The sequence below is a fragment of the Lycorma delicatula genome, chromosome 8 (assembly GCF_047948215.1).
Source record: "Lycorma delicatula isolate Av1 chromosome 8, ASM4794821v1, whole genome shotgun sequence".
Lineage (NCBI taxonomy): Eukaryota > Metazoa > Arthropoda > Insecta > Hemiptera > Fulgoridae > Lycorma > Lycorma delicatula.
In genome coordinates this window covers 83,233-97,760 of record NC_134462.1, presented here as the reverse complement: position 1 = coordinate 97,760, position 14,528 = coordinate 83,233, and the positions used below count along the sequence as shown (strand labels likewise).

Below are 14,528 nucleotides of genomic sequence, written 5' to 3'. Positions count from 1 at the left end.
ACTAGGTTTACAGATGATGTAGTGGTTATTTTAGAATATAAAGCACAAAATATTCAACAGGCGACAAAAAAATTAGAAGACCTTTTGATAGAATGTAGCATGAAAATAAAGAATAAGAAAACTAATGTATCGATAGAAGAGATTAAGGCAATAAGTAAAGAAGACAATAAGTAATTCTGCACAAAATAAGTTTAATTTAGGGAAGAAGATACCAAATTAAACCTACAGTTACCAAATTAAGAGAAGGTTGCATAATGATATGAGACACAGGGACTATTTAAAGAGAAAAAGAAGGGCTGAAGGTATAGAAGAAATGTGGATGCAGATGAGATTGTAAAGGATTAAATGAATAAAGTGAAAAATCAAGAAGTAGTGAACAGAATTAACGATAATAGCTTAATTAAAACAACTCAGATTAGGAAAGCTAACTGGCTGAGATGTGCCTTGACAGAAAGGACTGATTAAAACATTGCTAGAAGGATCAGTAGAAAATATAAATAAAAAGTGGTCGGAGAAGAGTAAAACTTATAGACAATCTAAAAGAAAACAATATTATCAGGATCATAAAAGTTTATGATCCTGGTGGTGAGATAGACATGGTGCAAGGGATCTCCTTCAGGGTTGGTGATGTTACTGGAAATAGAGAACCAATAGAAAGACCATCAATTTATGTGATTCTCTTTTATTTTAAATATAAAATTTGAAGTACATAAGTAACATTTCTCATTTCACTTGCACTAAAGGAAACTGCAGTTTTGTATTTTCTGTAATAATACATAAAATTCATTCATTAACATCTGCAATTACGAGGTCTGTTCAAAAAATACGTAGACTAATGTCATAAAACAAAATGTACATTATTTAGAACCGTTGTCTGGATCCCCTTCAAAGTACTCTCCTCCTCTCCTCCCCGATGCATACACTTTCCCAATCGTGTTTCCACTATTGGAAACAGTCCTGGAATGCTTCTTTTGTGATGTTCTTCAGTTCCTTCATCGCATTTGCCTCAATCTTGGGAATTGTCTCAAATCTTCTTCCTTTCAAAGATATTTGAGTTTGGGGAACAAGAAGGAGTCACAAGGAGCGAGGTCAGGTGAGTAGGGTGGATGGTGAAGAACAATGATCGAGTGTTTGGCCAAAACCTCATGAGTTCTGAGGGCTGAATGGGCTGGAGCGTTGTCGTGATGAAAAAACCAGTCACCACTCTTCCACATTTCTGGCCTTTTCTACCGAATAGCATCCCGCAGATATTTGAGAACTTCAATGTAGTAAGTCTGGTTCACTGTGAAGCCTTGGGGGGAGGTACCCGTGGTAGACTACCCCCTGAGCATGAAAAAAAACTGTCAACATCACCTTCACATTGGAATGAACTTAGCAAGCTTTTTTTTGTCTGGGAGATGTTTCACCCACCCACTGGGACGATTGAACCTTTGTTTCAATATCATAACCGTGTACACCCAAGATTCATCACCAAGAACTTTTCATCTTCGTCTGAATGTTCAAGCAATTCTTGACAAGCCTGGACACAATGGGCTTTTTGGTCATCCGACATCAGGCGTGGAACAAATTTCGCAGCAAAGTGGTGCATCTTCAATTTTTTGGTCAAAATCTCGTAACATGATCCAACTGATATCCCACACTTTTCAGCAAGCTCTCTGATGGTCAGACGTCGATTTGCTTGAACCAGGGTGTTGATTTTGTCTATGTGTGAGTCGTCAGTTGATGTGGAAGGACGTTCAGGATGCTCATTGTCTTCAATCGACTGAAGACCATCTTCAAAAAGGTCCATACCACTTAAAACATGTCGCACGCTTCATAGCAATATTGCCGTAAGATGTCTTGAGCATATCAAAAGTTTCACTTGCAGATTTTCCGAGTTTAACACAAAATTTCACAGCAACTCTTTGCTCGTTCAAGTCACTCATTCTAACACCTGCTAAACAAAAAAAACTGTGTTGTAATCAGCTGATCTGTACGAACAAGGCGACGCCAAGCAGATTTGACTGGAATCAACTGGACTCGAACAATTCAAACAGTCTACATATTTCTTGAACAGACCTCATATATTCAGTAATTAGAATTTAAAATGACTTTGAAAATCTGATGTTGGATCTCTAGTTTCCAGAAAAATACTATCCAAATTTAATTTATGCATTACTTCTTAAAGAGAAAACAAACACTTAAAAAATTAAGGAAAATTTATTTTAATTCTCAAGGGAAACTTTATTAATTATTGAAAACTCCATCATTCAACTATTTTTTCTAGTATAGTTTTATAATATCCTCTTTTATCCATTAATAGTTTAGTTCAACATTAAAATTAATCAGTCTATAATATAATTTTTGAACATTGTTTAAAATGGTTAATGAAATGTAGATGAACATGCTAAACATTCTTTGTACTTTTTTTTTAATAAAATATACTTAGATGTTTCAAATATATAAAAAAAATTTGTTCTTTTCCTTGTCAACGCTTATTGTAACAAGTACAGAATGTATAAACTGGCATATCTAATACTAGTTCAAGCCTTCTCCCACTACATCAGTCACTCACCTTAATAATGTCCAAATAAGAAGTGCTTACAGTCCTGCACACACTATTATTAAAAAAATGGAGTCAAGCATTCTGAAATTTTAAAACAGACTTCAAGCATAACTTAGAAAAGATTTTTTTATTACAGGCAGCTGTATGACTGAACAAAATCATTTTATGATATAAGAATTTATGAAATTAACATATGATTAGCGATTTTGAGTTATTAAAATCATGAAATAACAAAAATGTACAGCAGAAGCGATAAAAATCTAAGTGTTTAATTGAGAAAGAGATTAATTCGAATGCAACATGTGATGGAACTTGTTTGTGTCTACCATTTAAAACTTGAATCAAGGAGAGCAAATTTACGATGGAAACATAGTGACTCTTCTACCAAGAAAAGCAAAAATCTTTCAGCAGGCATGACCATGACCATGGATACTGTACTCTGGGATTCAAAGAGGATTACTTACATGGACTTCATTACCAATGAAGAAACATCAATGTCTCATCCGCAGGTCAATGTTTGTCTTTATATTGCTGATGTATGTGTAAGAATGGTCAATCTGAACAACTCTCAAATGAGACGATCTGTCACACTCACAATATTGATTTGGTATCTATCATTTATTTTGATCACTGAAGGAATTTTTAGGAAGGCAAAAAACTTCACACTAAAGAAAACGTCATTAAGCTGCAAGCAGCTGGCTTGAGAATCAATCTGAAGATTTCTTTGAGAATCACATAATAATGAATCAAGTGTATTGCAGTTGAGGGGAGCAACACTTACAAGGTGCAGGGAACAGATTTTGATTATGATGCAAACAAGATGTATAGAAACAAATTCCTGTTTGTATTTGAACTATCCTAATAAGCCAAATACAATCATAAATACAAAATAAAAAATTTAATTTATATAATATGAAGAACTTTTGTGATGCTTTGAGAAAGTACTTTAAATATAGATAAATAAAAACTATTACAGATCAATTAATAATACCTCTTTTGTAATTCAATGCAAGTGATTAACTGGGTTTTAAGCTCATAGCTGCTAAATTGTTTATATAAGAAAATAAATACAAATATTCTGACAATATGAAGAAACAAAATTATAGAGTTGATCAGGAAGACAGCTGATATAAAAACATACTTACCAAGAGAGCTTAATTGTGCACAAGCAGCTAATGCAGCTGCCAATCTTGTAACTAAATTTCTATGAGGAGCAAGAGGTAAGCATGGCTCTAAGAGACACATTACTAATTCCACTGACGGCTGTGACAAAACATCACGATCAGAACCCTGTTGACCGTTTTGTGACATTATTGGATAAACAGTAAAACGCCAACCCCAACCATTGACTGAACCATCTGATGTAAATTTCCATTTTAATTCATCTCCTGTAGAAATATCAACATCAAAATAAATACAAATCAGAATTTAAAAATTGAAAAAAAAAACAATTTCGCTGCAGGTAATTAAATTATCTCTTAATTGAAAATTAATTTTGACACTGCTATTCCAATTCTTATAATAATAATAATTAATCCTTTAACAATCAGTAGTTCTTCAAATGAATTAAAGTTAATACAAATAATAATTAATTAAAATTCTGAAATAAGATTTCCATTGTAAATTATGATTTACTATAACTGTCAATCCATCTTGTAAATGGATGTGATACTTATTTAAATTTTTATTTTGAATTGGTAGGTTTCTCAATCCTTCCCTAGCTGCATACCATTTTAAAAAGCAGATATTAACCACTCTCTTAAAATATTTCATTTTTTAAATTTACAATATAATTTAAAATACTGATATAATTTTACAAGTATAAATATATTTTTTGCATTCAGAAAAAAAGAGTATTTTAGCAATTTACCTTATACATAAGAGAAATATAATAAAGAGAATAAAAATTAAATTACCCGGTATAAGAAGAGGTGCTGACCAGTCACTCCACTCTCGGCCACATTTAACAGCAACCGTTTTACCAGCAGAATCCATTATAGTTAAAGGATCATGCCTCCTTTCTGTTGAACATTGACGGTCAAATTCAACTCTCAACATTTCAGCACCTAAATGAATAAAAATTTACTACAGTATGAAGACTCGATAACTTAGTAAATATAAGTTTGTGATTTACCAAAATAAATTTGTTACTTATTTCAATGTATTATCAGTTCAGATGAATAAGTTTTTATACTTAAAACATAAATAAGATTTCTTCTGTTCTTCAGAATCTTTTCTTACAGATGTATTGTTTGAAACCTATTACTGATATTACTTAACAGCCTCTCTCAGCTAACTCTTGTTGTTAAACAGAAATTATGAAGTAATGGAATTAGTTATTTTTCTGACTCATTTCCTGTAAGCAGTTGTTATAATATGTCCTTGGAGTCAGTCTCCATTTTTCTTTTGATTGTTGTATGATTAAAGTTGAAAAAGGTTAAGACTACGTGATGTTTTTAATCTAATATCCAGTTTAATAGATAGAGATGAAAAAAAATTAATTTTTTATATGATTACATGTAGATAAAGATATTTAACACCACAAACATTTTTGAATAACATAATTTTTCATAGTACGAATTCAGAATTATAATAAAATAATAAAATTTAAAAAAATATTAAATAAAAATGTTTTTAATACCTTGTATTTTTACATGTCCGTTAAGTGAAACATCATCAATATATGGATGACTGCTCTCCTGAACAGGCTGAGGAGCACAATGAAGGCTACAATTATTATTTATAGCCACATCTTCTAACTCTGTTACACATAATTCAAGCAACATACATGCTACACTGTTGTATTCTCTGGCCATTCCTACACAAAAGAAATAAAGTTTTAAAGAACCACGAAAAAACTGTATTAATGCTTTTTGTTGTTTTATGATTAAAATGATGTAGTATAATTCATCATTATGAAATTAGTTAATTGAATTATTAACATTTGCAAGTAAGAGTTTTTAAACAACAAAACAATCTATAAAAATGTATAAATGTACAATGTATAAACTATGATTATTGTATGAAAACATTCAACAAAATACTGCATTTCATGTTAAATATGAGAAACTTACTGATTTTTACAGAAAAGCTCTAAAAGAATAGAGAAAAATAAAGACAGCATAGATTTTTCAATAATGGTGGACAATACAAACAACAATAAGTAATTGTAAAGGGGGGAGGGTCTAGATATAAGAAAAAAATAACAAAAAAATAAGTAGATAATGTTTAAAATAATATGTAAACATGAAGGTAACTGGGTAATATTGAATAAATGTCTCTCACCAAAAAATAACAGCTCCTAAAATGTTATAAAATTCAAACAGAAGCTGAGATTTTCAAAATTTAAACAGCTTGTCGATATCAGTCATATAAACTTCTAACATATTGATAATATTGTGTGCTAGTTTAAATTTTCACGTGATGCATAGCAAATACGGTCAAGGAAAATGCTATGTGGCATTTAGAACAACACACATGAAGAATCAATGTATTTGATGTAAAAATAAATAACTAAACAAATTCATTTTTACAAGCACATATTTAATGTTCATAAATTTACATATAAATTTTAAGGTAAACAAAAACGCAAGAAAATAGTTGATAAGCAAATTCTATAAGATACTAATATAGGAATAACAAAATGAATATAACAATAGTAATGTGTTCTCACCAACAAGTACATTTGTTATAGTTTCTTTAGCGTTATCACCAGCTCGACCAGCAACAGCCAGTTTCAGCAAATCGACCATCATCCTTGCATCATTAAGACCTAACAATGAAGTAAAGTCATCTAATGTTGCCACTGGAGGGGCACTAGCTTCAGCAAGACCTAATACCTACAAAAAGTAAAACAAATTAAAAATATATCAGTTACTAAATGCCAAATAAAATTACTGGGCGCAACATATAAAAATTTTGTTTATTAATACATTATTCACCAAAAAGATAAATAATCATGAAAAAACTGACTCACCTGTGGATTGCACTTCATTGTAGCAGCAATAACACTCATTGCACTAGCAGACATTTTTGATGCCCTAGATGAAACACTGGCTGAACTAGAAAGAGATGGAAAAAGCAGCTAATGGACTGTCATTTTCCTCAGGTGTTGATTTTGTACTCTAAGAAAAATAAGAATTGTTAAGGTAAATGATGGGTATTTGATTATTTTAAATATATACAATTATTAATATTAATCAATTACAGATTTTTATATGTCATGTACATAGAAAACAATTCAAAGTTAATAAATTTGAATTTAAAAAAATTAAAAATGAATAAATAAAGATTATAAAATGTTTACTACCATTTGGAGTTTGTATAAACTTATTATAAATAACTTAATTAAAGTTATTCATATCATGTGTTGCCTTGTACCCCTTAAAATACTGTAATATTTCCCCAGAAACCTTCAACCCCTAATTATTTTTAATTCAGTAAGATATATTGCTATCTTTTTCTTATAAAGTAACTATATTCTATTCTTTTGTCATCAATAGATAATCAATCACCTTTAACTTTACGTTTACCTTTCTTAACTACTTTAATGGATCAAACATTTGGGGTCAATTCTTGCACACATTCCTTGTTAATTCTAACTTGCTGTTAAATGATAATTCAATCTAGACAGTGTTAACAGGATTAAATTTTTACTAATTTTATGGTTGAACAAATAATAATAAAATATTTTTATTTAAATAAATCTTTTTCTTTATTTCTTTTTTGATAAGAAAATATGAAAATAGTTAAAATTTCATTACTGTTAAATTGTTAAAACTAATTTTAAGCTCTATAGCTTAAAATTATCGGAAATGTTTAACAATACTGTTGTCAGTTACTTACAAAGTCATTTGGTAAAACCAATAAAAATTTGTTATAATGCAAATATGTTAATACAAATTAATTGTTTTCCAGCAGAATATAAATTATTTTATTTACCTAACTTATGTATTAAAAAATGATAATAAAAGTAACTGTCATTTAGATCAATTCATGTCAAAGGCAATTTATATAACTGATGATTAGACTTAATGTGTATTTTTTTGTTTTTCTTAATATTAAGAATAATATAAAACTATTAATATTTAGATAAAATTACAAGTTATTTGTAAGCCCTTAATTAACAGGATTAAAAATAATTATAATGAAATTATTTGGTATGATAATAAAATAATATAAATTTGATCTAATAAAATTTATTAATAATAGGTTTATTATTACTAATTTAATATAATTAATTTGCTAATATTTATTTTTTAATAATTATTTGAATAAATTCAATACTAAATTTTTTAAAAAATAGTAATCATTTTTAGACTATTTTTATTTTATTTTTTAATTTTAATTTTAGTTGCTAGAGTGTTTATCAGCTCCTTCACTACTGACCATTTCAGAGCTGCCACTTGAAGATAATGTTGTATTGCTGCCGTACGGGTCTAATGAACTTTGGACAGACATTGATCGGCCCTGAGCTGATCGTCTTACTCGGTTGGGGGAGAGCTTCCCGGGGTCGACACTTGTTGGGTCTGCCTGCAAAAACAAAGAGAAAAATATACGTAAAATAAAAGACAATTTAATACTAGAGTTGTCCCAAAAGTAATGCATTGTATGCATGCACGTTCAAACGAAGACATGTAACAACACACTGTAATCGACAGTATATAGTCTAAAGCATCACAAAGTAGACCATATAAGTTGTTCAGGGTTTATTGCGAGCATAACAACGTCAGAGCAGTCTGAAGATGATGGAGGAAAACACTCAGGTTATACAGAGTGATATTTTAGTCCTGTTACCCAATTTTAAATGTAATTTAAGAAAGGAAATTTAGGTGGAATAAAAAATGTATTGTTACTTACAGAAGAGATTTAATAAAAAGCTATTACTTACATAATTGTTAAAGAACATGCTCAAAATGCCCACCCCTTGCGATTATACACGCACGGACTCTTTTCAGCATATTAGCAGAAACCTTTTTAAGAGTTGCATTCGAAATATTCGTAGAATTACGATTTCATAGCAAAATATTGTTCAAGAATGAAAACTCATTGTTCTATGGTAAAAGACATTCTGTTCATAACACAACCGAAAATGGCACAAAAGTTTACACAGATCAACGAGAATCAACTCACACTGCCGTATCTATACCGGTTGAGTAGTACTACCAACTTCGTGTCACTAAAACAAAATTTCCCTTTCTTAGAAAACAAATGACCAGACATTAACAATTGGGTAACAGGACTAAAAAATCACCTGTATAAAAGAATTCAAGCAACTTGCATATTAAAAATCGAAACTTTAAGACACAATACTGTGCCAACAATTTACCAATTGTTACAGGAAGGATGTTGTGATGATACTGTAGATTGCAGCACAATATACCATTATATAAAAAGTTTAAGTTGAAAAGAAGAAATATAGCAGATGAGCCATGCTTTGGCTGATCGTCTACTTATATAGACAACACAAGAATCACTAATGTTACCACAATGATCGACGAAGACCATCACACGACAAGAGAAATCAAAAATCAAACCAGAATACCATAAAATATAGTATTCACCACATTTTAACAGCACATCAGCACAAAAAAAAATTCAGAGCACGTGGGTACCACACAAGACTAATGAAGACACCAAAAGGAATGCATCCTTGAAACTGCACAAGAACTGTTTACACATTATGTAAGGGAAGGCAAGCAGTTTTTTAATAGAATAATTACTCCTGATGAAACATAGATACGTCATTTCAAACCTGAACTGAATTCATAAAGCATTTGAAAAAGTCAACATTCTCAGAGAAATGTCATTACATGCACTCAAAAGTGAAACAAATAATGATTTTCATTTACAATAAAGAGTATATTACTGTTGGGGACAAGGTGCCAAATAGTGTAAGTGTGACTAGTGCTTACTAGAGAAACTCCATTTGGAAGGTTTTGAAACCAAAACTACATGCAGAAAAATATGATAGTGTTTCAATTATGCCTACATATTGCGAGTTCTTTCGGTAATATTTTTATCAATTATGCTTGGGAAACGATCGGTGTACTATAATCAAGGGCTGTTAACATGATTTGGTGTACAAATAAATTTTCTTTGAATCCTGAAGAATGGTGCATTATTTTTAGGGACAACCCTAATAAGTAAATATAATTAAAATGATAACTAGTTATTAATTAACAATTAATTTTCTACAGATTTCAGAATAAAAATATTATCATATCTTTTTTAATGAAAATTTTATTTTTTTATATTTTTAGTTAAACTATGAGTGGACCAATCTTTATATTTAGCCTCTGAAACTACCGTAAGGTATTACTTCAGAGGATGAATGAGAATGATACGTGTAAATGTAAATAACGTGTAATCTTACAGAGTCTCAGGTTGACCATTCCTGAGATGTTTGGTTAACTGAAACCCAACCACCATGAACACCAGTATTCAAATTTGTATAAAACTGCCTTTGCTAGGATTTCAAACTTCAAAATCAGCTGATTTGTGATAAAGAGGTGCCCTCTATAACAATCCAGTTGGTTAATATGAGTGGATTAATAGAAAAACACTATTGGTATGACTTAAAGGCCATTCACAAGAAACAAAAAAAGTGAGAAATCTTTATAAAAATATTAAAAAAGACATACAGAGCAATGACATTAAGTGATCACTGCTGTGTGTGAACAAAGTCTGAAATTTGGGAAAATTATTTATAACCACTAACAGAAGGAGGAGGTCCTCAATTCTATCTGTAATTATATTTTTATATTCATTCAAGGCTTACTCTTCATCAAATGGATTAATTATTTTTTATTTCATAGATAAACTTCTCCTATTATAAGTTTTTCTATATAACTTAAGTGGAAGGCTTTTTTAAACAAAAAATAAATCATCTACCATAAACAATTAGATGAAACTTTTAATTTTTAATTTCCCGGCTGTACAATAATAATGTACAACTATAATATGCACTACATATTATGTAAGAGAAAGTATGCTAATCAGGTCAAAATTTGAAACTTGGGGTTTTTGTTTGATTTGGTGTACAAATAAATTTTCTTTGAATCCTGAAGAATGGTGCATTATTTTTAGGGACAACCCTAATAAGTAAATATAATTAAAATGATAACTAGTTATTAATTAACAATTAATTTTCTACAGATTTCAGAATAAAAATATTATCATATCTTTTTTAATGAAAATTTTATTTTTTTATATTTTTAGTTAAAATATGAGTGGACCAATCTTTATATTTAGCCTCTGAAACTACCGTAAGGTATTACTTCAGAGGATGAATGAGAATGATACGTGTAAATGTAAATAACGTGTAATCTTACAGAGTCTCAGGTTGACCATTCCTGAGATGTTTGGTTAACTGAAACCCAACCACCATGAACACCAGTATTCAAATTTGTATAAAACTGCCTTTGCTAGGATTTCAAACTTCAAAATCAGCTGATTTGTGATAAAGAGGTGCCCTCTATAACAATCCAGTTGGTTAATATGAGTGGATTAATAGAAAAACACTATTGGTATGACTTAAAGGCCATTCACAAGAAACAAAAAAAGTGAGAAATCTTTATAAAAATATTAGCATTTTTATTTATCTTTATAAAAATATTGGCATTTCATGACCCCATCTAACAAAAAAAAAAATATTAGCACTGAAAAATTCCAGAAGGATGTCTATACTCGTATGTGTATACATATGCGCAAGGGTAAATCAATCGGTTAGAGATGAAAATGCAAGTTTTTTAGAAAACGTTTTTCATATTTTTCAACATAATCTCCTTTTAGGAGGATACACTTTTCCCAACGTTACCATTTTTTTTAGACCCTCTAGAATATAAGATTTGTCAAACTCTTCAAAATAGGCTTCTGTCTCAACAGTGACCTCTTCGTTTGAGTCAATTTTTTTGCTGCATGCCAAGTTTTCATGTTGGGGAACAGAAAGAAGTTGCAGGGAGCCAGGTCGAGCGAATGCAGTGGATGCAGCAGCAATCCATCCAATTTTGCCGTGAAGATTCCGGATGAGTGAACTGGTGCATTTTCATGATGAAACAGCGCTTCTTTCTTTGCCAAATGGGACCGTGTCTGTTTCAATTTCTCATTAAATCTGTCCACTAATTCACTGCAGTACTGCCCCATGATTGTGCTTCCTTTTTCCAGAAGATCTATTAGTATTATTCCCTTCGCATTCCCAAAAATCATAGCCATGACCTTTCTGGCCAATGGGACCACCTTGGTCTTCTTTGATTGGAAAAACAGGCTGATTTGCCTGGAAAAACTGATTGTCGTTTTGTCTCTGGTGTATAGTAATGGATCCAGGTTTCATCAACCGTGATGACTTGATGTAAAAATTCCTGCGGATTTCGCTTAAAGAAATCCAACCGCACTGCTTGAAAGTTGACAACCTCTGCTTGTTGTCCAAAGTGAGCAATTGTGGCACACATTGAGCCAACATCTTTCTGATTCTTAACTTATCATGCAAAATGTTTATTGCTGTTCGATATGACACACCTACAGCTTCTGCTACTTCGTGCACTTTCATTTGGCGATCAGCAAGAATCATGTCACGGATCTTTTCAATGGTTTTCTCAGTAATCACATCCACTGGCGACCTGGGCGCTCCTCATCAAAAACAGATGTACAGGCACATTTAAATTTATTAAATCAATATCTCAGAGTTGTCATAGATGGTGAAGAGTCTCTATAGGCAGAATACAACTTTGCTTTTATTTCTTCGCACATTTTTCCATCCAAAAATTAAAAGCGAATTACAGATCGATATTGTTTTTTCCTATTGTATCGAAAAACACCAAACATATTTAATACAAATGGCTGTCAAATAAAAACTAACCTATGAATCAGTCTGAAATTTTGTACAGGTAGTTTGACAGATGATACTATAGTAATTCCTCAACAACACCATGTATCTTCAAATAGGATACTTATTGATCAACCCTCATATGTTGGCCTGTTTTCTGCTTGATATCTTCAGAATGGATATAATTTGGCACAATGATTTCTATATAAAAGATATTGATATCGTTTAATTTTGGACAGAATTGGTCAAAGAAGCACGATGATATGGACATCATGGGAAATGTATCTCAAAGTTTTATTCAAACCATAGGCAAAATTTTTCACATAATTTAATAACCCTTTGATAGCTTAGATAATTTCTAATGATTGTCTAATTTCCATTTCCTTAGGTACAAAATTTAAAAAAAGACCAACCTTTTAGAATCTCTTTTTTGATTGATCTATATACTTTACCATTGTAGCTATGTATGCTATACCACCATATTGCTATAAGTGGGAAAATAAAAATTCTGAATCCAACCACAGTCAAAAATAAAAACAGACAACATAAAACTGTGCTGAAGTGAATGAAACATACTGGTAAGATTACAAATGATTGTACATATTATGATTATAATCAACATCTTAGTAAAGTTCCAAACACATAGTTGAAAAAAACATAAACGTAAAAAATGTAATAATAATAAAGAATGATTGACCTGATATGCGAGGGCATTCATAATAATGCTATAAGGTACAAGGCCAAGAGGGTGAACTTCTCTCATTAACACGTTGGCTGGTATTTTGTGAAATTGGATATATTCAAGAAAATTACCAATAACATCTTTTAATACCATATTCTGATTACTGTCACAATACTTTTTGCTCCACATTAATGCTGCCTGCAACAAAAATATCATTATATAATTAAAAAAATGAATAAAAATCTTACATACAATTTTTTGAGCAACTGAAGAAAATAATCTAATAAATCAGAGATAATACAAACAACTAACTCTTATTTTGTCATCAAAATAAGAACAGTTTAAAACTGTAAAAAAAATTAAGTATTACTTTCCAATTTTTAGTGTAATTATTTGTAATCAGTTTTATTTATTTTATTTTTTTTAAGTTTACACGTGCACAAATAAATACAACTTTAATTTGATTGTACATAAAAATACATTATACAGAACATAACATTATACGATTAATTACAAACAGAAAAACAAATTTTAAGATAAAAATTGATGATTTTGAAATGCACTTAAATTTTTTAATACACACACACATGAAATAATATTATGGTAAGAAATATATAAATGTAAAAAATTATTACAAAATAATTTACTGTTCAGATGTTCATAGTATGTACACGCTGAACAGTATACAGATAAATAGTTTTATTTTAAATAAACTGGTGGGAGGATTTTTTTAAAGATTTGGCAACTTATTAAATATTGCAACAGTCGTGACCTGTTAAAATAGTCCAAGACTAAATAGCCTTGAAAAAATAGGCTATTCTAAAATAGCCTGACTAAATAAACCTGACAAAAAAGTTGGAAGATCCATACTAGGTTTTCATCGACAATGAAAAAAAATTGATTGACGATTAAAAATTTTATTGTAGTTGAAGATACAAAACTACATATTTCAGGGTTGTCCTCAATATCCTTTTCGGTCACCGGTGTAAATGCTGTACCCACTGAAGCAGCAACCATTCCATATAGGCTTTGTATAACTACAACATCATCGTTATCCAATTCCAGTTTTGTAGAGTAATACGGGTACGTGATATTTTTCTTTTCATTTGAATGAACAAAACCTAATGTGTGACCTATTTCGTGGAACTGTAATCCCACTGTTCTTCAGAGTCTATATGGATTTCAACTAAGGAATTATTTCTCACAGAGTAAACCACATGAGCTAGTAATAAACCTTCACCATCGAATTTTACTAGAGATAGTGATGGTTTCCGCCTATCATTATTGTGACTACCTTGTTTGTTTAATATCAGTACACCAGGATTATTTCAGTTGTGGTAAAATGAGAGTCCTAAGAGAACAGACCACATCTCAAAACGCTCTCTCAGCGATATCTAAAAGACTTTGCTTTACCAACATATAATGCCAAGACAGTCTCAACTTTCTCTATATTATAGAATGGGTCTATAAAAGTTTGA

The 14,528-nt window shown here is 30.6% G+C and overlaps 1 protein-coding gene across 3 annotated transcripts in view; it reads right to left on the bottom strand.

Moving 5' to 3' along the window:
- The window catches only part of LOC142329433 (E3 ubiquitin-protein ligase HERC2-like), a 29,254-nt gene extending 16,048 nt beyond the window's left edge, over window positions 1–13,206 (bottom strand). For 2 of the 3 annotated variants that reach the window (XM_075374063.1, XM_075374061.1), the window contains exons 1-7: window positions 13,066–13,206; window positions 7,934–8,073; window positions 6,522–6,669; window positions 6,219–6,384; window positions 5,187–5,363; window positions 4,462–4,611; window positions 3,691–3,933 (exon numbers count right to left, since the gene is read on the bottom strand). In XM_075374063.1, coding sequence (XP_075230178.1) covers window positions 3,691–3,933; window positions 4,462–4,611; window positions 5,187–5,363; window positions 6,219–6,384; window positions 6,522–6,575 — 790 coding nt within the window. In that variant the 5' untranslated portion in view covers window positions 6,576–6,669; window positions 7,934–8,073; window positions 13,066–13,206. The remainder of the gene's footprint in view (window positions 1–3,690; window positions 3,934–4,461; window positions 4,612–5,186; window positions 5,364–6,218; window positions 6,385–6,521; window positions 6,670–7,933; window positions 8,074–13,065) is intronic. The other variant, XM_075374064.1, reaches the window with a different exon arrangement.
- Window positions 13,207–14,528: the final 1,322 nt, after the last annotated feature.